At 38.6% G+C, this 26888-nt stretch overlaps 1 protein-coding gene across 1 annotated transcript; it reads left to right on the top strand.

Moving 5' to 3' along the window:
* The first annotated feature begins 11729 nt into the window (after window positions 1-11729).
* On the top strand, window positions 11730-12650 carry LOC149280540 (protein GVQW3-like). Its single transcript, XM_089500398.1, has 2 exons — window positions 11730-12033; window positions 12568-12650. Exons 1-2 carry the CDS (start codon window positions 11730-11732, stop codon window positions 12648-12650), a joined length of 387 nt encoding a protein of 128 aa, XP_089356524.1.
* Window positions 12651-26888: the final 14238 nt, after the last annotated feature.

The raw sequence follows: 26888 nt of genomic DNA, 5'->3' as shown, positions 1-26888 counted from the left end.
TGTGGATACAGTTAACATATGAATTATTTCCATGTGTAAAAACACTTTATATGATATTTCTATATTTATGTAATATCTCTGTGTATGTTTATTGTAGGAGGGGAAGGAGTATATGTTGAAGAGCTTGGCACAATGGTTACCAAGTATGCAGAAAGCTGAAGAGGGTTTGAGTGAGGACGCCCGTAATATGGAGTTGCTAGAGGTAAGTGTAGAATTCTGTGGCAATGATGAACATGTATTTTTGTGTCACTAGTTACATTTGTACGCTTCTTTGAGTCAGTTAAACGAACGGCAAGGTACACTGATGGCTTGTTTGGGGTTGCAATAAATTCCCGGGCCATAGGGGTTTGTACATAGTGATGATGATCTATTATGCAGCGAATTTGCTGCATTGGAAGTTTTTTGTTGGCATGATTGACTTGATCCGTAGATATATGTATCTAGCTTCTGTGGAAGCCCGTATACTGTACGTACATTGTTTCCCACAAGTTGATTAAGTAGCCATAGAAACCCTCCTAAGCAACAAGATGGATTCTTTAGCTGGGGAGGAATCTAAAACAATTACCATACATGGCAGCTCTTCAGTATTCAATAAATGTGTCCTTGGTTAAAGAGCCATCTGGTCACTAGCGTCGACATATACAGTACAGCCATTTTATCCAGGTCACACAATTTACATGATGTTGACCATCACAAAAGAGCTGGTTATCTGTTCATAGGTCCCACATAAGACAAGCTAGCATTTTATATTGGTGGTCTGCAATGTTTAATATCCTGGAGAAAATGATTGATATGGTATGATTGTCAGCTGTAGTTCCACAACTGATAGAGAGCTATACGTGTACCCGATCTATAAAATATATGAGTAGCGCTAGCTTGTGCACGTTTTCTACAAGAAGATTTTGCCCGTTTATTGTTGTACTCACCTTTTTAATCACCAAAATAAATTTGCTTGGACAGTTTGGCATCGTTTATAAAAAGTCTGATTAAGCTTGGCTACTGATTAGCAAGTTAGAATAAAAGCTGTATAGCATGCTCTCAGTGATGGAGCTTTTTTTATTTTTTTTTTTTTATTGAAGTTTTTCTATATTAGAAAAAGCAGAGAGTAATCTTGTTGATGAAATAACACTTTCACAGTCTGTGGCTGAATTGCATTTTCTGTGAAGCTCATTAATCCTATCCTCTGGCTTGCCTCTCCTAATTGGGCCGTGTTACGGAATCAACAACAATCAATTAGATTAAAACTATTTTTTATGTTTAATAGAATCGCTTCTCAAAGATGTAGGCCTCCTACTTTACACGGTAATAGAAGGTAGGTCATTACAGAGGTTTTGTTCTGTTTCTAGAAAATAAGCAATGCTGACCTTCATCCGTGTTCCTTTTTTTTCCCTCACAAAAGGGGGTTAATTTACCAGTCTTTTAAATAGCGTTTGAAGAATTTGTTCTATCTGAGCGTTGGACCCAAATTCACAGCAGTTGTAGCGGACTGAACAAGTATCTCCGCAGGAAACAATTGCTGCACAAATAATAAGATGTCAAAGAATGCGGGTTTTCCTTGTGAGTTATGATTGGCTTCCTTCATCAGACGTACGTTCAGGCCGCGTTCGAGTTTGTGGATGGAAAGGGATAAATTAGAAACTACAATAAGAGTGTAATCCTGGCAAAACAGAAATGAAATACAAGAGATAAATGTCGGTGATGCGTTTTTCCATCAGACATTGTTTTATGTTACCGCGTTGCTGATTCTTTCTTCTTCTTCATCGATGTTATTCAACAGCAAATCTTCCATGAAATTGGTTCTTGGGTTGCATGTATGCTTAGCATGGAAAAGCTTCTCTTTGCAATCAAAATGCACAGCGATAGAAACAAATAGCCTAGTATTTTAAAGGTGGTTATTTTTTATTTCTATTTGTAAGTCAACACACCTTTCTTTTTAAGTGACTGCCATTATTTTGACACACAATGGGAAAAACGACGTAGGGAACCTCTGATTATTTGACCGTTTGACATGATTGTAAACATTTTTTTGTGTTTTTATTGCTCTGACCACATTATATGTGGATTTAAAGGGTCATATTTGCTCTAAATAATGTATACTTTGTGTCATCGTATGTTTGCGGCAAGTCATATACAACTCTTCATTCAGTTTATAAAACCCCTATACTCTCTGCTTGTATGATGTAATGAGTATTGGCCAAGGACAAGCCAGGGTCAAGCTTAGATCGCAGAGAAAGCCATGGTGTTTACATTATATATACTTCTTATATGTTATCCATTAAAATTATCTTTTTTTTTTTCCACCCCATGACATATGCTGAAAAAAAAACTTTTTACCTCCTTACCCTATCCCCTGCCAAGTGGTATCAGGGTTGTCACGTTCTACCCAGGCTTCGGAGCTGCATGTCTTTTGTTTCCCTTTTTGTCTTGCTTTAATCCATTCCTGGATTTCCGTATGCTCTGTTCTGATCTTCCATCCCTTGATTCCAGTCCTGCTCTTTGATTCAGCTCTGTTTCCTTTATAAGGTTTTCCCCACCCATGTGTTCTGTTTGTCTCAGTCTGCAGTCTAAAGGTATGTCTCAGTGCTATGTGTTTGGGTTTCATGTTTGGTTTGTTTAGTACCTCTGTAGGCAGGAATTTAGCGTTAGGACCCACCGTCATTGGAGTACTTTGGCGTAGTGGTGGGCTAAGCATACTTTGGCCATAAGATGTGACGGAATCTCCAATTGTTATCTCATAGTCCTAGGCTAGTTCCTGTATTCATGTTTGTCTGTCTCTTATGTACCTTTTCCCTTCTTCCCTGAATCATCTGAGGATTTCGGTTCCTCTCTCCTCTCCCCATGTCCCAGTTAAGATGTCCTATCCTTGCTTAAAGGAGAAGCGTCCGAGGATTCCGACTCCTTACGCCTTCCCCTGTGTTCCTTGCCTTGTTCCCTGTCCTTTCTTGTGCCCTGTATCATGTATGTCTTGTATGGTTATGTTCCTTGCTTGGTCTCCCTGTTCCTTGCTCTGTCTGTCCTTGCTTGCTACGTTTCTGTTGATACTCTGCTTAGCTTCCATACTCCCTGCCTGCAGCATCCTGCACATGATTCCAGTGCTATGTTTCAAGCCTGCTCCAGGGTGCCTGCAGGATATTTCCAAGCTTTGCTCATTTTGTCAGATCCAAGTTTAGTTCGGATTTCCACATCCAGCCAAGTTTAGTTCTGCTACATCCGCTGCTATATTAGGGCGCTGGTATCTGGCTGCACAACCCTAGATGCTCAACACCTGGGTGAGTGCAGTCGCCCTGCACCAGGCCCTGTCCCACTCCGCTACTGCGCAAAACCTCCTGAACTCCATCTTTGGGCGCTCTGGGTCTTTACAGTCGTCTGTATGGACCCAGTTCCTGACAAGGGTATTTACAATTAAAAACTTTGGTGGGCACATACCCTATCCTGTGCCTCCCCTCACTCCCTATTGGTGGTATGGAGGGGTAAAAAGCCATTGGGGCAGCTATGCCCACCTTCCCTCACCCAGTGCCCATTGAGATCGGGTGTTAAAATACTAAAAGCCCTTTGAAGAGACACAGAGCTTCAAGTAGAGGCCGAAGAAGCTGCGCACGGCCTCAGTTGGTAGGGCAGTAAACGGGGGGAATGTCAATTCTGCAAACCTTACTTAGAATTGTTTAATTAACGTATTTTCTTATCGGTGGAAAAGGGTTTAATCACACCATAATAAACGCTTTATAACCAAATATGCTAAATAATATTATTACATATGAAATTATTATGCTGCCCTCCACCAGAACAGTGCGGAATATCTGTGTTCTCTGCTGAACCATTTTTTGAATGTCACGTTCCTTCCAGACTTTGAAATTCATCAGCTCTGAACAATTTTGTATATTGTACCAGCAGCTCTAGTTTGTGTTTGCCCATTCTGCATTAAAAAATGTGTCTTATCTTCGTAAGTAAATGAAAATCCTGGCTGTGAGCGGTGTAACCCAATTTTGGTTGTTCCCATGCCAGCAGCTTCTTTAGCATTTTCATCTTATCAGGCCGCCTTGTGTCAGTCTCCTCTGGATTAATGCTTAGATTGTGATGAGACGCTGTGTGCATCGATTCTGGTAAAGGGGTAACCCTAATAAGACAAGACTGTGCTCCTTATCCATGCCGGTCTTTTCAATAGAAGACATGTTATCTCGGAACACACGTGGGCTTCCAGAACGCCCTTCCTTTCCATGCTGAAGATCACAACAAAGGAACTCTGTCTTCAGCCCGACCATCTATTCAACACTAATCATTTGCCTGCCCTTTCCCCTCTATGCTTTTTGTTGCTTGTTGGGAAGCACATTAGAGGGACAGTTAAATGCTTCATTTGTACATAAATCGTCCCCCCCCGACACTGTGTTTCTTAAAATCCAAGGAGAAGTAGACCCATAGATAGTGTACATTTTTAATACAAGTTATTAAGTATATTTTTGTGGAAATATGCTTGTTTTGCATGGTTTGGTGTTGTTAGTGCTCTCGTATAAGAAAGCTGGTTATGTATCCCCCCAACTCATCGATCTATTGTGGCCTCCTTTACAGAATGAGTGGAGGAGACAAGACACAGGTCGCTCAGACAGCTGTGATCTTTTACATAAAAAATTTCGACAAATACATTGAACTACTTAGCGGTTTATTCACTTAAGTGTGAATTTGTAGGAGAACTGTAAATTCAATGTGTTTCACTATGCATTATAAAGAGCAAACCTAGTGGGAGCTGGTCCTGCATAAAGCATAGTTCAGTCACTGCTGGGGTGTTTAAAAATGTCTCCATGTTAACCATATATATACTGAAGACCAAGCTCATCATGACTAGCCCTTTATAATGCATAGTGAAGAAGGAAGCAATCGCAAGTATGCAATGAAGTTTTCCAAAGTAATTAGGATGTGTTACATCCTATAGTTAAAACAAAAATAATGAATCTTTCACCGTACACATGGTGCACTTTGTTTCTTTTCTTTATATGTTGTATACAGCAGGTTACATGTATTACAGGGATGCATTGGACAAGCCTTCAGGTTTGATCAAGTTATCACTTAAGAATTTTGTTCCATAGCACGTTTTATATGCTACATCGCCAGGGGGGCTGTTGCTACAGAAATTCGAGCATGCAATAAGACGCACGAGACACAAGGGAAACCAAAATATATTCACCTTCATGTAATCCAGTTATGGTTTCAGAGGAAAAAAAAAAAGAGCTTTGGTTGTCATTGTCCTTGGCAGAGACTTGCAATGATTTTTGTATTAAATCTAATGTGTAAGCCAGGCTGACATTCCATTGCGGTTTCTATTCTGCCTTTACAAGTCACAGAGGAGCGCACAGATTTATTTGTTTTTTCGTGCTTATAGGAAAACATTGCAAAATTGAATGATTTACCATTAACTTGGAATACTTAATGGGGAGGGCTGTTTTCCATCTCCCCACTAGGTGGCAGGCAGGCAACACATCCTTACCTTATCAGAATGGAAAGCAGACTATTGACTACCCTAGAAATCATGTGTGTATGACATTAGCCCATTTATTGCCAGAGTGAATCATTAGAATGCTTTATGCTTAATAAGTGAATTTCCATGTTTCACAGAAGCTATCATTTCTCTTGCTAGCTCCATTCCCCTTCTACTTTTTTTCCATTGGACTATTAACTCTAATTCATACTTTCTACTACTTTGTGCAAGTCATTTACATCTGTTCCTGATCTTTCTCCTAATGCTAGATTTTCACTACGCTATTAATGATTCCATCTTTTTCTTTTCTTTTGCCATTACTTCTGTTTGTTGCTTTAGATTCACCTTCGTTTTTGTTATTCCTTCTCTTACACATCGAAGCATAGAATTTGACAGCAGATAAGAACCGTTTGGCTCACCTAGCCTTGCAACATATTTTTTTCCTTCCAGTTTTAAAAGAATTACTCATGTCAACCTTTTTTTAATAAAAAAAAATAAAAAATCGTATTCCCTTAATATATTTGTGCCTCTGAAGAGTGTTTCTGGAGAAAAGGGAATCCTATTATAGTTACCAATAATCTTAATATTCTTATTAATAATTAATACTTGTATTAACCTTATTGTTTTATGTAGCATCATACTGTACAATGGGTAAACAGGACATAAGTAGTATATAAAACAACAATTTTACAGGTAAGGAGGACCCGGCTCAAACATTTCTGTCCTTTTTAACAAACTTGAGTTTTGCTAGCTCTCCATGCATCCTGGTAATTAAATGGTAAGGAGTAGGACTGCACCATCAATAAGGGCCATCTAAGAGGACACTTTGAATGCCAAACAATGCAGTAATGCACCAAAGAGACAGCTGTGCCAGTTCCAAATGATTTCAGTGAGAAAAGAGCAGCAGTGAAGTGTTGGGGTGTAGTGTATATGGTAGCTTTTGCTGGTTGTTTACCTTGAGTGAGACGTAGGTCACTGTGTCATAATGAGCCATTCTGTTTGGGGCAGAAAATGCAAAAATATGTATTTTTAAACTACTTACTGTACACAAAGACAAAACATTTTCAGGATATTGTACAATTGTCTGGACAAATTAACCAACAGAGGACCAAAGGGCACATGTTTAATCAATAAATTACCAGGGCAATAAGAGAAGGTTCTGTTAGGACGAACTCCTTACTAGCTGTTATCACATTAGTTGACATGGGTTTATTTGATATTTCCTTTTAAATATATTATATTTTCTGGGTGACCTGCTTATTTGAACATTGTGTTTCTAACAGAAGAAAGCTTCTTACACGCTTTACATCCCATTGAGCAGCCTTCCAGAAGATGGATACAATTTAATATAAGATGATTGTCTTTGCTTAGAGTCGTAAAGTGCTTTAATAATAAAACACTCATCTAAAAATCTACTATCTTGGTCAACAGACATTAAGAGTTCTGGAACTTTCAGTCTGTGGTTCAGGGATCCTCTGTTTCTCATATAAACAAGTCTAAGGAACTTATACACATTTACAAAATAGCATTAATATACCACCTCCAGATTTGTTCTCCATTGATGATCTCCTGAGATACGCCAAGCAAATTAACATATGATGGAACACATTGCTAGATAACGTTGCAATCGACAACAAACACGTTTAAAGGAGAACTGTCCGAATCGGTGTATTTCTTGTGTCGGTGTTCTTTTTATTTAAAGTACCATGTTTATGTTGTTCAGATTTTTATTTCACATATTTAAAATCAAATAAGCGTCCACCGTAGGCATTGGTCATGATCACACAATTAAAGTGGCATTGGAATCCTACTGTCATCCAAAGTATGAAGTAGTGACACTAATGCAATGTGCTCATAAACCTTGAGTGCTTCAGATCTGAATCCTTGCAGATAGTTATTATCACAAGTGTCTTAGGATCAGATACTGTAGCTCTCAAATACGCATGATCAGAATAGAAGAGGGTAAATTTAGACATATAACTGATATCCCCTATTTTCACTGATGTCAGGGCTCGCCAACCTGAAATGACAGAAAGTTAAAAAAAAAAATAAAAAAATGTGGGTTTGCCTTTGCCTGACTTTTAGATGTTTAATTCTCTATCCCGAAAAGTTGATCCGCTTCTTCCAATTTTTGTATAGCTGTAAACAAACTAGGGCTGCAACAACTAATCGATAATGAAAATCGTTGCCAACGAATTTCATTATCGATTTTTATCGATTATAAAATGAGGGTTTTTTCAGAGCAAACGCTCTGAAAAATACCCCTCATTATATAATCCGTTTCAGTGACTCACAGCAGCAGCTCCTACTTATCAGCCCCTCCCTGTAATCACTGTGACAACTGGCCCTGCCCCCTTCCTTCTCCCAGAGGCCAGAACCACATGGCTGTGACACTCATCTAACTGTAAGTATAAAATTAATATTTGGGCTGCTGAAAGTTAGGGGAGGTGGGGGTTAATTTAGGGGCAGTTATGGTTAATGGGGTGTTTAGGGTTAATTTAGGGGCAGTTATGGTTAATAGGGTGTTTAGGGTTAATTTAGGGGCAGCTATGGTTAATGGGGTGTTTAGGGTTAATATAGGAGCAGCTGTGGTTAATGGGGTGTTTGGGGTTAATTTGAGGCAGTTGTGGTTAATGGGGTGTTTAGGGTTGATTTAGGGGATGTTATGGTTGATGGAGTCTTTAGGGTTAATTTAGGGTACTTGTGTGTTGATGGGGTATTTAGAGTTAATTTAGGGGTAGTTATGGTTAATGGGGTGTTTAGGGTTAATTTAATGAGGACTGAGGGTTAATTTAATTAATTTAATGAAGTTAACTTAAGGTGCAGTTAGAGGTAAAGGGGGGCAAACTAAGGGGAATCTAAATCCTGGGGGCAGTGAAGATTAACCCAGTACTTATTTATAAAAGTATGGTGTCAGTGTGCTGTGAACAGGTCTGTGACTCTATGAGGGGACTATGAGATATCTGGGGGTATAAGGCATATACGGTATATAAGGCATATGTGGGGAGGGCAGTGTGGCATGTCTGGGGAGGATGGAGTGGTGTATCAGGGGGTATAAGGCGTATCAGGCACAGTGACATGTGGGGGTAGAGTGGCAAGCCTGGGCTCAAATGTGCATAAATTAGGGGGGCTGGTTGGGAAATAAAGACAAGAAATGCATTTTATCAAAGTTTTTTTTATTCTGCTGTTTGTATTTAACATAATTTGTTTATTAAATTATTTTAAATAAATGAAAAATGTACATTCATTTTTTTTTTTATCGATTAATTGAAAAAATAATCGGCCAACTAATTAATTATGAAAATAATCGTTAGTTGCAGCCCTAAAACAAACTGAACAATTTGAAATGTTTTTTTGTCTTTGTGTTGTAACACAGCGTGATCATTTAAATCCACACTCAAGGTCTTTTGAAGACACAAAATTGCGAGAGATGTTTTTAGGTGCAAGTGGCAGGATATGGCGAGGAAGTGAATATGAAGGAGAGGTTTGAGTCAAGGATGACCCCAAGGCATCGGGCCTGGTTAGTAGGAGAGATAGCCGTGTTGTTAATGGTGATATAGAATTCAGGTAGTTTAGTGGAGATGGAAGGAGGGAAGATAATTAGTTCAGTTTTAAAAAGATGAAGTTTCAGGTAGCGTTTTAACTCTTGCTGTGCTCTTAATTAAATTGGAGGTGATCCCAGTATTATACTAATAGCTCCATAATATCTATTACTTTTATAGTTACTTAAATGTTTTACGTCTTGCACCTACTTATATACGAGCTTGTTTGTGCGTATGTTGTGGTCATGTTTGAGCATTCATGTTCTGTGTAGTTTAGCAAAATTTGAAATTGTCATTTTTGTCAGCATGAGGTCATAGCTTCTAAAGTTAGTGTCAATATAACAACATCTGCGGGGGGCGGTTAAATGGCTTTGCAGTGGATGAACTGAGTGGATCGCTCATTCTAGTTATTTAGAATACAGTGCAGAGTTTACAGCTAGGGAGCAGCATTATCCCACTAGACGTTTACATACCGGGTGCCTAGCACAGAGCTGGGTTATTAGCACTTGGATAATACTGATTCATGTTCGATTCATGTTTATGGAAGTTGCTATTTTGTTCTAGAGAAATTCCAACCTATTTTTGTAGATTTTAAATGAAGTTAGTGAGTTTCTGTGGTTTCTTGCTTCAGTTTTAGCCTTGCTCTCTGACTCCAGGCAGATTGGCATTTAAAACTGCGACTTATAAAAAAAAATATAATCACATAATATATAGTTTCTCTTAAAGGTTTTCTTTTGGAATTTCATATCCCACTGGTCCTTGGGTTTCATTTGATATACATTCAAAAAAAACAACAACAATGTTGTGGCTGTATCTTGAATAGATTAACAGGACATGATAGTGTCCATGGACCATAAAGCTGAATTGGGTGCAACTAAATAGCTCTCCATACTATTTCACATGGAAACTAATAGACAATAAAGGAAGAACCATAAAAGGGTGCATGGCTGTGAAAAGATTACTGGAGCCAGATGCTTACCCTCCATTTTTCTCCAATTAACAAAATGTTCTAAAGGTTTAGGAAGATGCAAATGAAATTGGCCAGCTAGGGAGAGAAGGTCAGGTACATGCTAATTAATAGTGTTCTAAGCATGTGCGACAGGTAATGTTAGTCCAAGTACTTTGGAAAACTGCTGAGCCATCAAAGTAAAAACATAATCTGTTATGTTATTGATTTAATGTGGGGTTCTCATGGATGACATTTCCAGTTTAATTAGTTAAATTTCCAGAGGACCTTCTTGGAACATTTCTATTTCTTCCAACAAAGAGAGGAGTATCACAGCATGAAGACTATAGGGAAATGTGTTAAATACCTATTTACAGATAGGGTAGAAGATATTTAGCATTTCAAAGGAATTCTCAAGATGTGCATACATCTACCCCAATGTATAAGCAAGTAAAATAAGTATGTGAATCAAAGAAGGAAAAGCTAGTCTTTAATAGAGTTTGATACCCTTTGGTGAATTTTTTATTTTTTTTTAAGTTGGTGCAATAAAAGGTAACTCGATATCTAGATTGACCAACTTTTTTCCCCCCAATTGGAGTGTAGGTAAGGATGGCCTTCGCTTGAGAAATCGAAACAAATGTTTTTTTTGTTTTTTTATTTTTAATTAAGCAATAATAATAGACTGAAAATTTTGGGCCATCACTTACTAATAAGCAACATGTTATCTTTTGGTATGAATCCGATGATTAAATGCCCTTAATTGCATGGCAAAGGAAGATCTCTTCTAGCCTAATCTAATAGTCTGTGATAAGTGACATTTAACTACACATAGAAATACATTTTCTTTAACACTTCTAACGTGATCGCTTATCACCTTAGCAACAAATGCATATAACACTGTGCAGTTCTTTGTTTAAAGAGGGAATACCAATGAAAACATTATTTATTGTATCGAGTCTTCAAATATACCATCATTTTGTTGGATGAATGAATAAAAGATTGATGATATTGATCTGGCCAGGCACCCAATCTTCTCTGATCTTTATGAGATAACAATATCTGGGGAGTAAAACCCGTATTGACATTGAAATCCTGTTCCGTTAACTTTAATTGCTTCTTGGTGCATCAAGAGGCCTCTGAGAGACTAACTCATACAAGGAAAAATACACACTCTGTGGATTATTCACTGTCCGTTATTAACTTTAAATTGTAGTTGGGCTGTGGTCAAATAAAAACTTCAGCTCCACAACTTAACTATTCTTCCAAGAAATTGTGTTTGCACCACATAACAAATGGTTAATCATTAAGAAAATAGTCAATAACAAAGAAGTATTTTGTATTAGAATAATGATTAGAGATGCAGAACAATTCTTGAACAAGCGTTACAAGCATTAAAAACTATAGGTTGGAATAATGGATCCAATGGCAGGTGGTGGTTTAATGGGGTAAATTAGTAAAAAAGGATGTGGTATTTTTTTATATTATGTATAAGGTGCTTTTCCACTTAAACTCTACTGAAGGCTTTTATAACCAAGTATAGAATTAGAATCATTATCCCTGCGTTGAATTCTCAATATCCCTTCACAGAAATGCTATTTCAAATGATATAGATTTTTATATATATGTAGTTTTGGCTCTTTTATATTCTCGTTGGAAATGGTGAAGGTGGGAGGTGTAGTAATTGGTCGTGTCTTAGCGTGTCATGTGACTAGTTCTGTCTGGCAAGCCGGCTGCCCTTGCAGTTTAGTATAAGAGTTTTCACCCTGGCGTGAAAATGGCTGTGAAACCTTTTTTTGTAAATTGCACCAAAGAGGAACGACCTTCTGTCGTACGCTTTTTGTGGGCAGGAGGAGCGCCGGGAGCACAAGTTCACCTTCGCATTTGTGCTCAGTATGGGGATAAAGTTATCTCCCGTAGAGTCGTCTATGAGTGGATTGAAAAGTTAAAAAATGTCCGTACTGGTGTGAAGGATGCAGAGCGCTCTGGACGCCCAGCTACCGCCACGAGCACGAGGAACGAAGAAAGAACCCTGGAACTGATTCGCAAAAACAGAAGAATAACCGTTGAAGAGGTTGCATGTGAGTGTTGGATCTGCCTATGCCCTGATTCTGACAGCCTTAAGTTCAGTAAAGTGTGCGTCAGGTGGGTGCCTAGGCAGCTGACAGAGTAGCATAAGCGCCTGTTTGCGACACATAGCCCGTTAACGTGAAGAAGGTGATGATTTTCTGGTGATGGAAAGAATCAACGGAAAGGATAAAATCTCAGATTTGCTAGTATTTGTAAAACTAAATGCTCCTTTAAAGTTATGGAATTGAGTTCTATGGGTGCAAGTGTTATAGTGTGTTTATTTTAGTAGCTATCTAAAAAGGTAACGTTTGACAATCAAGCAGCTAGCTACCGAGGTATAAAGAGTGGAACGCGAGCTGAACAGTCATTACATTGTTTTTACATTTTATATATATAGAGCGCCAGCAGATTCCGTACTGCTCTTTCAAAGGGGAGTAATAACTTACATTAGCATTGGCAGTATACAACATGGACCATAACAATGACGCACGTTAACACATGCTATAAGATTACATAAGTGTTTGTTCCTTTTTTGTTGCAATAAGTGTGGTTGCTGGAAGCACTTAGTGCTTCCAAAGAAATACGAGAACAATTCATGTCTAATAAGTGGACAGTGGAATGCGACTAAGCCTTGCCTCACAGCTCAAGTTTTCTCCAAGGTGTTTTAAAATAGAAAGTCATTTCTGATCCGATACAGCATTCAACCTCCCGTTCTTAGCAGGATTTGTTGGTGTCTTAACTGCTTTTTTGGAAAAAAGAAAGAAAGATGATCATTACAGTCTCAGACATTTTTAATCAGAGGAGATTCAGCAGCTGAGGGATGAAATGATGGGTTTTGTAGCCTTCACAACATGGTGAATATTGCTAGTCTATACATTTAATAGTCGCTTTAATTTTCTGGGTCACACATACAACAAAACCAGTTACGTGCTGTAATCACAGTTACCCAGTTTTAACCAAGTTACGTGGTTTTCTACACATATAAACACTTTGCTAATGGAAATGGCAATTAATGGATAAGTTCAAAGTATACCTAGAATATGCTACATATAAAAAGGTAAGAGGTGAGGCAAATGCCTTGGAATATATATATAATATTACCGTATTGGCTCAAATATAGGCCGCACTTTTTCCCCCCACTTTAAGTCTTTAAAGTGGGGGTGCGGCCTATATTCGAGGTCGGGCGCCGGGCAGGCAGCAGGGTTAGGATGCAGATCCCCCGCAGCGGTGTAGGGGACCTGCATCCTACTCTCGGATGTGCTCAGACAGCCTCCCCTGCCAGCACTTCCCACGGGGGAAGTACCGGCTCGGGAGGTTGTCTAAGCGCATCGCGCAGACGTTCACCGGCAACGGCGATGCGAGCGTAAACAGCCTCCGCTGCCGGCACATCTGCACGATGTGCTTTAACAATCTCCCTTGCCGGGAATTCCCACGGGGGGAGTCCCGGCAAGGGAGATTGTTAAAGCACATCGTGCAGACGTGCCGGCAGCGGAGGTTGTTAACGCTTGCTTCACCGCAGCCGGTGAATGTCTGCGCGATGTACGCTAACAATCTTCCTTGCCGACACTTCCCTCGGCGGAAGTGCCAGCACCGGAAGTTGAGTACGCGTACTGCGTAGCTGTCCCCCAGGGAGTCTGCACCGGTAAGTCTAGGGGGGGGGGACACCTCTTGGGGCAGAGTGGCAGCATATCTCGCGGGGGGTAGAGTAGCAGCATATCCCGGGGGGGCAGAGTGGCAGCATGTCTGGGAAGGGCAGAGAAGCCGAATATCTCGCGGGGGCAGAGTGGCAGCATATGTAAGTGTTTTTTCTTTTACTAAGACATTTTTGTCTTTAAAAAAAGCACCTAACTTTTAGGGTGCGGCCTGTATCCGAGCCAATACGGTATATTATATTAAAAGCTGACCCATAATATGATGTATTTAGAAATCCAGGTATTCTGGATATGTTATAACGACATAAGTACACAAAAGAAAATTGGAAGTCTACCTTAAACAAACTTTTGAAAAAAAATCCAAAATGTAAGTTATCATTCTCCACAAGATTGATATTTGACTGTATCTGATGTGAGTCCCTAAATTTCTTAACTGGGAGTCGACTCTTACTAAATAGAGTATACTACTCTTACTTTACATCATCTCTTATTTGAGTCTTTGGGGATTATTCACTAAAGGGAGAGTTTGAAGGAGATTTGTTTCAGCTAATTCGCTTCTCTATGTATTATGAATAGCAAACTCAATTGAGCTTCCGCTGCAGGAAGTGCTTGGCTGGCCCTGTATAATGTATAATTAAATCAGTCTCTTTCCACTTCATACATTTATACAGGGCTAGTTAAGCCCTTCCTGGTAGAGAAAATTGTGGCCATTCATAATAGATAGTGAGGTGAAAAGGTTGAAACTTTAGTGAATAAACCCATATTGTACATATGGACACATACACAAATACTTTGCTGGAATTCAATTAATATGTTGTTGAGCTTAGCTATCACCTAACATTTCTGGTATTATTTAGACATTCTGTATTTTTCTTACCTTCTACCACTACCTGTTGATATCAACTTAGTCTCACCCATGTTTCATGAATTACAAATGGTGTCACATACATTGGTTGCACAATGGAAGCCACCATGTTTAATTCATTTATATTTTTTTCTATTTGTTTGTTGCATGCATGTGTTGAGCCACCGTAAATAAAAGAATATGCATATGGCCCAAAAACAATTTGGATAACTAAATCCATTTCCTGCCCTTTCGTTTCGGATGAAAATCAGAGGGCTTTTTACAAAAGTTGTCACTCATCCTCATTCACTCTCTCATGTTCTTTTACACTGTCCCTCATTCTTTCTCATTCACTCTCTCTCACGCGCTCCCTGAATATCTACCTACATCTCTCACACACATGCGAATGTCTCTCTACCTTCTCCACCGGCATGCGTACGCAGCTGACTGATCCGGAGCTGCAGTGTACCGTTTCCTCTGCTAGCCATGTTTTCCATCAGCATAAAAGTGCTCCCTTTTCATCAGGAGCATGTGTACTTTGTATTTTCTGTGTGTGCGTACCTTGTGCCTCTTTATACCCTCTGGTAATCTCTCACAATCCAGCTCTGGAGAAGGTTGGCTTTCGAGTTGAGTGTACCACTACCAGAACACATCTTTTGCATGACAAAAAGCTATTTCATGCCAGAATAAAATGGCCCAATGTAAGGTTTTGTTCAAACTGGACTGTGATGATCTTGATGAAACTTTTTATTGTTAAGTCTTTGGAATTCACTAAAACCTTTACTTAGCCTAAAGGTTGATTATTTTTTCCTGCATTTAACAATCATATACATACCTCTATTCTAAATATTTGGAATTCTGGGTATATATAACGAACCCATTTTTTTTTTTTTTTTTAAACTGCACAGTAGCCCCTACCCCAAGATATAAGGCTTTTCTGCTTTAATTTGTCTTCCGCAATAACTTTTCATGGCGTTCCCAATGCCCCTGGTTCACAGCTATACAATATGAATTCATAATAAACTGTGAACCATTGTGGATACATTGTGTTCAAATTTCTTTTATAGTATTATTTTACAATAGTACCAAAAATATATATCCCTATAGATAAATGGGTATTGCCCTAGAGAAATAATGCAGTGGTTCTGCTTAATTTCAATCAGAATTTTCAATTTTTCTTTACACATTTACATACCCTAGGGATCTTTTCTCAAAGAAAATGCTGTCGACCCGATACCATATCAGAAAAAAACTGAGACTTTATTCAGCTGTGAAATGTATAGTACAACCAAATTGCTATTGTTAACTCCACGCCAGCTTTACAGAAGAATTGGTAATTTTCAGCTATTTTGTCGAGTTTTGTAGCTAAAAGCAGATCTTATTCGTCCCTGTTCACTTCCAATACACAGGTTTGAAATTCTGAAGCACAGGTGAAGGTATTCTTCAATTACAATAAATTCTACAGCTTAGATTAATATTTCACGATAATGCAGAATGTCTTTACAAGATGCTTTGAAGTATTCTATGGCTCATTGTGTTGAATCTGTACTTGTATTACCCCAGATCAAGGTGAAGATGTCATTTCCATACAAGACGTATTTTTTTTGTATGTCATTTTGGATAAAAGCATGAGAGGCATACTAATATCTTGCCATCTTCATGCTTTTTTTCCTTTCAGGAATCGCTAATGTTACAATTTCTGTTTTATATATTTTTTTTTATCTTTTCTGTTTGCAGTTTTAATGAAACTCTCAATTTTTTACCCTTCCCATGGGCATTATGTACTGCCAAGTTGCTTCCCCTACCCCATTCTATGAGCTGGAACCCTTGTGTCTGGGTTCGATCATGAATTCGGGCATTAAGGGAGAATTAACCGAGAGCAGCTGCTGTATAATGCTGCTGCCATGATGTTGGAGATGGCTTTTCATTTTCATTGTTGAATTAAGAATAGACATTAACATTCTTAGCTACAGGATATGTAATACTAGGCTCGATTCAATGACCCATCTAAACCTTACTTGTTGTCAATGATGGTGGAAAATACCTTTTTTTTGTGGTTCAGCTCTGACTAAAACCCCTAATAGTAGTAATTCTGGATCCTTGATTGCAACCGCTAGAAAATTCTACATTGAAGTCAGTAGAAAGCATCTCGAGTTAAGCAGTCCAATGGGATGCATAAGGTATTTGTGCAACCTTGATATCATTTTTTTACACATCGTGTAAAATAAGTGTAATTGTTCTTTTTAAAGCTTTACTATATGTTTACGGTAAGATAAACATCAGCAACTACTGTACCTCTTTGGTTGTGGTGAGCTTCATGTGTTTGATCAGTAAAAGGTATGGCTTTGGAGTATCCTTGGCTTTTTCAACAAAAGTCCCCTGGAAGACTGTAAAATGGCATTATTGTTTTAACATGACTTAATGGAAAGTGCACCTGTCATCAAGCTGTTGCTAGAAATCACTGACCCCGGTCCAAGGAAGTATTCAAAGCCCAACTTTTAGAGATGCCAGCCTCCATGATCCCTAATCAATGAGAATTAATTTCATTACAAGGCTGATGTCTAACGACAGCAGTCCATTAGAGATGGCGGCTGAGACAGCAAAAATATCAGACTGATGTTTCAAGAGGGAAACCTCCATGAAATTACTGGAAATTATTTATAACGCCAGACAATTGTAAGACAAATTATTGACTTTAAGGGCAGCTTTTGTCCTAATTAAAAATGTCTAATATAATATGCATACATCTTACCTCATTCCTTAGGAGTTGCTCCAAATAAGATCTGTATTACAGTAAACTTGTCAACGCTTTAACTTTATAAATGATACAAGGGTCGTCTTTAAATGGGATCAGAGGTAAGCACGGTCCGTACGTTATTGCAAGAGTGAATTATGCACAGCTACCAACACAGACCTCTCCGCAAACTCCTTTCTTTACGCAACCTGGTCCTCGGTGATGGGATATGACATCATACCCTAGCATTCCACACCAACAGGTAATGAGACCATGAGGGAGGAAGCATTTTTTCCTCTATTTATACAGCTTAATTATATGTACGTGTTTGATAGCTCATTTAGAGAGTTGTGTGTGGGTAGCAAATCCAGTTTGGGATTTTAAAGCAGCCAGTAGCAGATGTAGCAGATGCAGGACGGGGAGAATTACCCTCCCAGAATCTGTTGATTTGGGAAACTGTTGTGGGGAGATAGAAGCACTGCAAATGGATCTGTAAGCCATGAGAGGTACCTCCATCTACCTGGATCTGAGAGTGCTGTCTTCGGAGAGTTTGGCTTAGCAGAGGCAATGGGGGTACAAGGAATTTAGACTAGTCCGGCCCAGCAAAATAAATGGCAGAATGTGCTCCAGGAGGAGCAGGGTCTTCCATGGGTATGAGCAAAGTGCCTATGCAAGGACACCATTGTCCATCACAGTGCATGCGTATATAATTGTGAAGCAGGAGTGATGAGCTATAGTGCCATGTGCTAGTTCTGTGTTCAGCATGCGCAGCTAGGATGTAGATTTTTTTATTTATTTTTTTAGGGGACACTAGACTAATGAAATTCATATAAATATTTGTAAATCAGGATTCCTGGTATGTAGATCTAGTAACACCTTATCCAGACGTTGACATTCCCCTCAAAAAGTTTTCAAGCATTTTTTTTCTTTATTTTACATTTATATCTAGCACTTTTTTGTGGCTTAAAAGTAAAAGCTTGGAACAGATTTTAAAGGAGACCGTGATCTGAAGTTGCAGAACATCCTGTACGTTTCATGCCCCGTGAAGGTTGTATTAACGCAGTCTGATGTGTAGGTTTGTTTATTTTAATATATTCGCGGTAATTCCGAATGCCTGTAAGTGCTTTTTTACGTTTATTTTGCTAACCTCTCTTGAAAGCAGCAAAATGTTTTTACTGTTACCGAGCATGTTGTGACCTAGAGCACCAAGTCCCTCTCCCTACTAATGATGCCGAATAGATTGAAAAGCACTAGAAACCTGAATTCATCTCTCCAAAACTGCACATCAAACGCAAGTCCTTATTTCATTCTTGAATCTGAGTCTCCCACAGGTCTAAATGAAGTGCTCAAATTAAATGAAAGCCTCAGGCTTTCACTGCCTAATTCTCACATTTAAAAAAGAGACAGTACAATGCTGTAGTACTTCACCATATTTTTAGTTTACACACCCTTAAATAGTTGGGCTTTAATAACCATCAGTTTTTGGTTCATTTGAAAATCAGATAATATAAAATAAAATATCAGCCATAACCAGTTCAACCATTTGTGTGCCACAGCTGGGATAAAGGGATGAAATAAAATTATTCATATTCCCAAATAACATATTCACAATTATGACTCTTTAATAAAGCTATGTAATTGTGAATACGTGTTTGTGTGTGTGTGTATGTATGTATATATACATACATATAATATAAATATATATATATATATAATTAGTAACACGATTTATGTGATGACCATAGGCGCAGCCATCTTAATTTCTTGTTTTCATGAACTGAATGATTAGTCCTCTCCGTTGTTTTTCTCCTTGTTTGTTTAAACATACACCATGATAAACCTAAGACAATACCTTAGGACTGTTTAAGGTTTTACATCACGAAAAACAGGGCCGCATGGTTCTTGTCTGCCGTCAAACCCTGCTGGTTGTGGCAGCATTATAAGAGCCGGTTGAGGATAAGGGTGAAGACTTAATACACGTTTCAGGTTTCTAAATCCGAATACATTTGAGTACGCTGATAATTCCACCTAATTCTGATCAGTGTTAGAAACTAGATTTGTGCATTCGTATTCAGGCAAACATGAAAACGAACACAAAGGGTGCGTTTTCGTTGTTCAGACCGAATACCGAACGTACGAACATGGCAGCGGCAAGACGAAGACACACAACACAAAGAATCTTCGTCTTTGTTTACTAATCTCCCTGGTCCTTTCCCCATCTAGCCTACCTCATCTATGCAGCATTGCAGGGGTTAACGGGAGCAGAAATCCGTAGGTTCGCCGCCTGGAGTTAAAGACCTGTAACTCTAGCAGCGGGGAGACAGGCCAAGTTCCCCGTCAGGAGTTAAAGGGCCGTGCAAGTGACTCTATTGCAGACGAGACAGCAGGGGGCTCGTCTGCCATCAACCAATGAAGTGCACTTTCACTTCATTGGTTGATGGCAGAGGAGGCCCCTGCCGGTGACCAAAAGAGTTGCTCGTACAGAATACGAAGAATTTTTTTTTTCCAGGAAGAGTTGGCCGGCGCTCAAGTCTATTAGAAACCCACCTTATGTGTGTTCCATTTGATCAGCCATCTTTACTTTCTGTTGGATTCTCATCAAAATGCAGAATAAATGGGTTAAATGATGCTAAAAGCTGAGTAGGTAACAGTTTCTCTGTAGGTGGCATAAGCTGGCAGACGTATGATGTGGAATTGCTGCCCAGATGTTGGTGGTTCTTCTGCTCATTTGGGCTTCCCTTGTCTTTTTTTGCTTTTCTCACCAATTGTCTAAAAACAGATAGCAAGCAAGTCTTTCCTATGGTGATGACGGCATTAAATAGTATATGCCTGAATGCCGTCTAGATGAGTCCAAAACACTCTGCTGATCCATTGATAGTGGAAATTGAGACGTATGAAAAATTTTGATATGAAAATAAGGTTGTATAATTTTTTGCATGTGCCTTTATTATTATTTTCTGTCTGTGTTAAGCTAAGAATGACTCCTGCTGTTTATCAAAATACTTTTTTTTCTGGCTGGTTACTGACATCAAGAAAATGGATTTCAGATTCATGAAATTCACCCATTTCCACATAATTCTGCATACGCCGCATTCCTGGCAGGTTGTCGAGTCTTTGTAATGCTTGTAACCTTATAAAATTACCAACAAGACCTTCTTTTTCATAATGACCCGCGGCACTGGGTAGATACAGCTTAGCAGAACATTTGCAAGTCATAGGCTATTTAGCACCAACCTTATGTTCCTTTCCCCAGTGCACTGCGGAAAAAAAAACTTGTTTGCTTTTTCTATCTCAGAAATTTTCCTTCTCCAATTTAGCTCCTATTCCCCGGTGCACCGAAAATATTAGCGTAACAGTTGTTCGTACTTTAATGCATTCACTCTGGTAGAGTTAGCAGGCACATTGCAAATAATGTTTAATATACACTAACCCCCGAAGTAAGACAACTAGAATGTGCGTGGACAATTTAAGCTGCTTTATACCAGCTGATATGAATTAAATAAAAAAAAATGCTTAAAAAGCAGCGCAAGGCCTTAAAGGAATTGCAGCGGAATAATGTTACCTGTTATTATACTAAAGTCCATGTTCATTTTTCTTTTCTTCTTTTGCTATCCATCTTCCTAGTGATAAACATGATATATATATATTTGATTTTTGATGGTTTAACTGCAATGTCTCTTTGGCAAGGATTACAAACCAACACCACAATAAGTAATGAGGTGACCGCATGAAAATTGAAAGGGACCGCTCGGCTTTTATGTGCATTAAAGCGAATGTAATGGATTACGGTTCTCTTTATATATGTATATTCTGTTAAACCAGAAACAAAACAAGGGTCTGTGTGCAGTGTATACAAGGAGTTAATGTGAAATACGAAAACTTTAACCTAATTCACTTAATTTCACAAATAAAGCTAAATACTGCGATACTTTCTGCTCGGTGGTGGACAAACTATATATATATATATATATATATATATATATATATAATATATATATTGTGACAGTGTAAACCCCAGGGAGATGCTTATTTTGCCATTTAGGTACAGCTGCTATGCAGATTATACATATGGGTCCCTGGGGTGGAGCAATTGGAGAGCAGGGTGGGCCAATGCTCCGTTCCCCCATTCTGTGGAAAATCCATGCCAGCTTTTCCAGGAGGCTAGAAGTCCGCAGGATCTGGTACGGGATTTCTATGAGGCTGGCATCAGGCACAGGTGCTGTGATACTCAGGGAGACTCTTGGGGGAAGAGGAAGTTCCCTGCGCTCCCAGAGGCCCTGAACAAGAAGACCATCCCTGAGCCAAGTGAGGCAATACCTGCCTGGGCATTTTGTGTGCTGTCTGGGGGAGGTTTTCCAGAGCCTGGCGTAGCTGGGTCTGGCGGGGAGGTTGAGTTAGTGGGTGATTAGGCTGGTCAGTCTGGACCAGCATAGTTCAGTTAGAGAGGGCTCCAATTGGGAGCTAGGTTTTCTTTTTATGATTTGGTTTTTTGGGGTTTAAGCGGTTAAAATAAAGTGCTGTTTTGTTCAAAGCTGCTGTTCCTGGCTGATTGCTCTAGAGGACTGTGCTTAGGACCCCTAAATGTGACATGTATGGCCCTCATGCAACAGGGTTGGTCACAATATATATATATCTATCATATATATATTACACAGAGATGGCTGTCATCATTAAGACGGTACTAAGTGTGTTCCTATTTTAATACCTACCTACCTACCCTTGTATTTGCTGTTAAATTAATTTGGGGGTTAACACGGTGACAGATGTGCTTAAAAACGGTCTCCAAACCTGTTATTAAGTAACCAGTTTTGAATAGGACACAATATGTTTATTAATGTCTTTATTTCATCTCACAGACTTTGATACCACCGTATGAGTCCCGGATCACAACGGCCAAGTTATTAACAGAAGCTGAAGAATATGAGGTAGGAACATTATTATACCCACTGTTATTCTACGAGCTCCCACCTATGTTATCGCAAGAGATGGTATTTACTCTAAACTCTCTCTGATGATAGCACCTACTATATAAATCACAGCAAATCCTTCATTATGTCTTGTATCGCATTTCCCCCGAGGATGTAACAATACAGCTGGCTGAACATTTAGCAGACTAAGATATAACAGTCAGTAAGCAGAAAAGACTATGTTGAACTTAAGAAATGGCTTTACACTAACACTGGCCAATAAACCAATTATTTCTATAAAATAACTTATTACAATGAAAAAATGGCCAACAGATCTTGCTTGCCAACCGTAAACATTACAGCTGGGACAATATTTGACTGAATGTATATAGAGTGTGTGTGTGTGTGTGTGGGGGGGGGGGCATTTGAGTCTAATCTGGCATTCATTCTTCCTCATATAAGCATTCTTATCCTCATTCTTATATATCAGACTTTGGATTTATGGCCTTGAGACTGGTACATGTTTTCTCATTTGTTCTTTCTCTTAATACTCAGTTTTTGAGTATGTAGGTATAGCAATTTTATTGATTTTAATTTGTTTAAGGCTGCTTTTGGATTGCTTATGATACGTAAATGGTTATATATCATGGTTTCTTGAGCAAACTAGAATTTTCTTATTTTTTCTTAAGACCAAAATCGAGAATTTTACAGTTAATATAGAAAAATACACGGACTATACATCCTATTTAATTATATTATCTGATATGTTGATCTGTTACTTTAATAAAATAGGACAACTTCATGAGAATCTGGAAGCTTTTTTCCTTTTCTTTTCTATTTGTGACATACACTTGATACATTACTATATAGACTTTAAATAAACCTTGAAGGTGTTTATTCTAAAAGAACGCATGTCTATTAGAGATGAATTTTCAGTTTCAATGGCAGCAGCCTATCGGTGCCTGGTATCGTGTCAGATGACATTTGGTGTTCCTGACATTAATTATGAACAAGGCAAAATTGACTTGATTATAAATTATTTCTGGAAAGTGGTTGGACATTGAGCAGTACTAGGAATAGCTTTTACAAAAGTGTTACATTCATTACGGTATATGGGATACCTATGTGAATGTAATACTCAATAATATATGTGAAACTCAATAATATAATACTTGTTTCTATAGTAATGACATAATTACTTAAAGGTGCTGTTTCAGCTAGGGTGCCTTATGAAATCTCACCAGATAAGGGCTGCAGCATGTAAAGAGAAGTAAAAGAAACCTATCTGCCAATTTGGTTTTCTCCTTAATAACCCTGACGCCTTAATTCTGCATTTGGGTTTATTGAGATACTAGGGTCACTTGTCACCTGTCATTCTTTCAAAGCTCTCCTCTAAGTATTACATCACAGCAGCCTGGCCTCCTACAACCACTCCCAGTCCCCATTAAACGAATAGACCTTCAAGCAAATGCCCCGTCTGTGATGTCAGAAATTGGGTGGCAGGCTGCCAACACAGAGGGAACAAATTAACAGGCCCCCAACGAAACTGTACATTCTTTTAAAACGGGACTATTTAACATGTATACAAGAGTAGTACATAATATTAGGACAGTTGGGAAAAATGTCTATGTGGAACAGCACCTTTAAATGGCTTCTTAAAAAATCTTTATGCAAGAGCCTGCATTTAAATTTTATTTCTGGAAGTCTGATCCTCAGAAAAAAAACTATCCATATGGATATTGTTTCTTGTAAAATTGTGTGCTTGGTTTAGCCGGGTATGTCTTGTCTCCTTATGGTGCTCGCAGTCTGTGTCTGTACAATTTATCGCATCTGCTGCAATATGTGCACTGTTAGGATTGAAAAAAAAATTAGGGAAAACATACTCACAATGACTAAGACTGCAAGGATTGCTCTACACAATTCAGAAAATCAAATTTAGAACAGCTACAATTCTATTATGTTAGGTATAGACACTTTTTGTTGTTATGTATACATACGGTATTGAGAACAAATAAAAATTATCATTATTATTGTTTTATATAGCGCCATCATATTCCATAGAGCTGTACAATGGGTAGACATAACAATTTTGACTTAGAGAAACACGTAAGGAGGGCCCTGCTCAAAAGAGCTTACAATCTAGAGGACCATTGGAAAAGAGGTGTGTTGTATATAAAATGCGGCTCTGGTTTCATGTCTGGGTGTGGCTAGGTTTCCACATGTTTTTTTTTTTGCTAAAAACGCCAATTCAGCCAGATGTTAGCTGTTCTTCAATAGGAAATCGCACAATGCCATATCCACTCTGTGTTTTTCTGTTTGGCGTTTTTTCAGTCCTCTGTGGCGTTTTTCTGCTTTTTTGGGCTCTTTGGCAGTTTTTCAGAATCGCAGCATGTTGACACTCTGGCGATTTTTGCAAGGAAATCTTGGCGTTTTTCTCCAATAGAAGTCTATGGGAGAGAAAAAACGCCGTGAAAAAGCCATGTGGGTTTTTTGCCTTGGCGGTTTTTATGGCGTTTTTTCCCACAGTTACAATGCAGAGGATGGACCCGGTATCTGTGTGTCCTACGAGAAATAGGCTGGAAACAAACAGTTTCACACAAAACAAAGTTCATATTGAATTTTACACCATTTGGAACAAACATGCCATTACAAACAAACATACCTAACTGGATCCTGCGTGCCAAAAGCAACAGCAAACAACTTGCACCATCATTTGGGGCCAATCTTCCTAGAGGAGCAGACATTCGGAATAAAGCAGGCCTTACAAACCACAGAAAAGAGACAAAAGGGTCCGCCGGGGCGTGTTTAAGTAGAACTCTACCAAGGAAATGACATCGGGGGGGCAGATACTTGCCGTTTATCCGAATCCCTTTTAGCTGGGTGACAATTCCAACGTGTAAAGGCTGGAAAAACTGCCTAAGGTCAAAAAAGCAATTTCCACAGAAAGGCTAAAACGCCAGAAAAAACTCCAGAAAAAAACGCCAAAATGCAGTGGGAGTTTTCTTGGCGTTTTTCATCAAGAAAAAAACGCAGGACAAAAACCCAAGTGGAAACCTAGCCTGTATGTACTGACAACCAATAAGCACGAGCTATAGGTATTTTCAGTGAATTAAGTTAAAAATGATAGAAGTTGTATAGGTAACAGTTTCTCTTTAACCCTTTGCATGCTAGCTTATCACATACTGTGCAATCATTATTAACACTCTTACCAAGTTAAATAAGTGTAACTCCAGCCTTTTGAGACACTCTGTTGCTTTACATCAATCAGAAGCGCGCTTCCTGGAGGTTTACAGAATCATGGCTGTGATGCATGTTTATTAAACTTACTGCCACATTAAATTAATAGCAATGTTTTATTACTGCATACTGTAAATGGAGACCACAGCTTCCTAGCATTAATTAATTTTGCTTTAATTTCTTTGGATGATATATACACAGTTATATATCAGTGGTTTTGACCATAAATATATTATTTCTCCAGTTCTGAAAACGCTGACCAGTGTATAGTTCAGATATTAATAAGTCATTTTAACATACTATTCCCACAAAGAAGGGAAATGGCTTAAGATCCCTGTCAAGAAACTTCAAATACCAATAGAAACGGGAACAAGGCATTTTCTTTTTGTCCAAATGTGACTAAGACAATGGAGTGCCAAGTACCATTGAAATAAAATGCAGCTACATTTAATGCACCTGGAATCAGAAATACTCTTTATATTCATGACTTTGAGTGTTCGGTGAAAAAAAATCTTCAGAAGATGAGTTATAATGAATGCTTCTAATCCCAACACTTCGCGAATTCGAACCACTGCACATGTTCTTTAGATGTGGATCCAAGAGACATCTCTCAGTAACACAGCCATTGATCACCTGCGCAGGAATTCACATTCATTCCTTCACTGCCTCGAAATATCAATATCAATGGATCACTGGAGCTTTTTTATTTTTTATTTTATTGCATGCATAGTTATGAAGGGGTCTCTCACTGAACTCGGCAAAGGTGCTTTATTGCGCAAGCCTTGTTTGTGCTGTCCATTTTTATTAGTGTGTTTTTAGTATTTCTGTAGCCATATAGTATGTAGATCTAGATATACACATAATCGGTTGATATCTATAGGTATCTGACTATATGAACATGTGTACTACACACATGCATGTGGAATGGGGATTATTATTTATTGCTTTATGTAGCTCCATCATATTCCATAGCGCTGTACAAGGGGTAGACAGGACATAACAAGTAGTATATAACATAATAATTTGACTTACAGAAACTGGTGAGGAGGGCCCCGATTAAACGAGTTTACAATCTAGAAGATCTTTAAAAGCTTCTGAATTATGACAGTGGCACTTTGTAAAGGAGCATATTTCATCTATACATTTGTAACATTGAATGGACTATGCTCAAGCACATTGCAGTTAGTTACAAGCATAGCCTTTGTCTAGAGACTAACTCGTATCATGTTCTTAATTTATTTCACTGTAATCATTATTGGTATTTTTGTATTAATGTACCTATTTTGCAAGTGGCAAGTTAATAGGGATTAACAGGAATTGATTCCCAGTTGAGACCCAGAACTATTGTTGTACCAGATATCCATGCTCCATGTTCTAGATTTCAGCCCTTGGTCTACAAACATAACTAGACTGTATTATATAAAGTCAACGTGTGCCAATCAGAGCCTTAGATGAAGAATAAGAATACGGCTTTTCAAAGGGTTACTCACAT

The sequence above is a fragment of the Sceloporus occidentalis genome, unplaced genomic scaffold (genome assembly GCF_023333645.1).
Source record: "Sceloporus occidentalis isolate IW3139 unplaced genomic scaffold, rSceOcc1.0.p SCAF_154, whole genome shotgun sequence".
Lineage (NCBI taxonomy): Eukaryota > Metazoa > Chordata > Lepidosauria > Squamata > Phrynosomatidae > Sceloporus > Sceloporus occidentalis.
The sequence above is the reverse complement of the archived record's forward strand: the minus strand, read 5'-3'. Positions and strand labels throughout refer to the sequence as shown.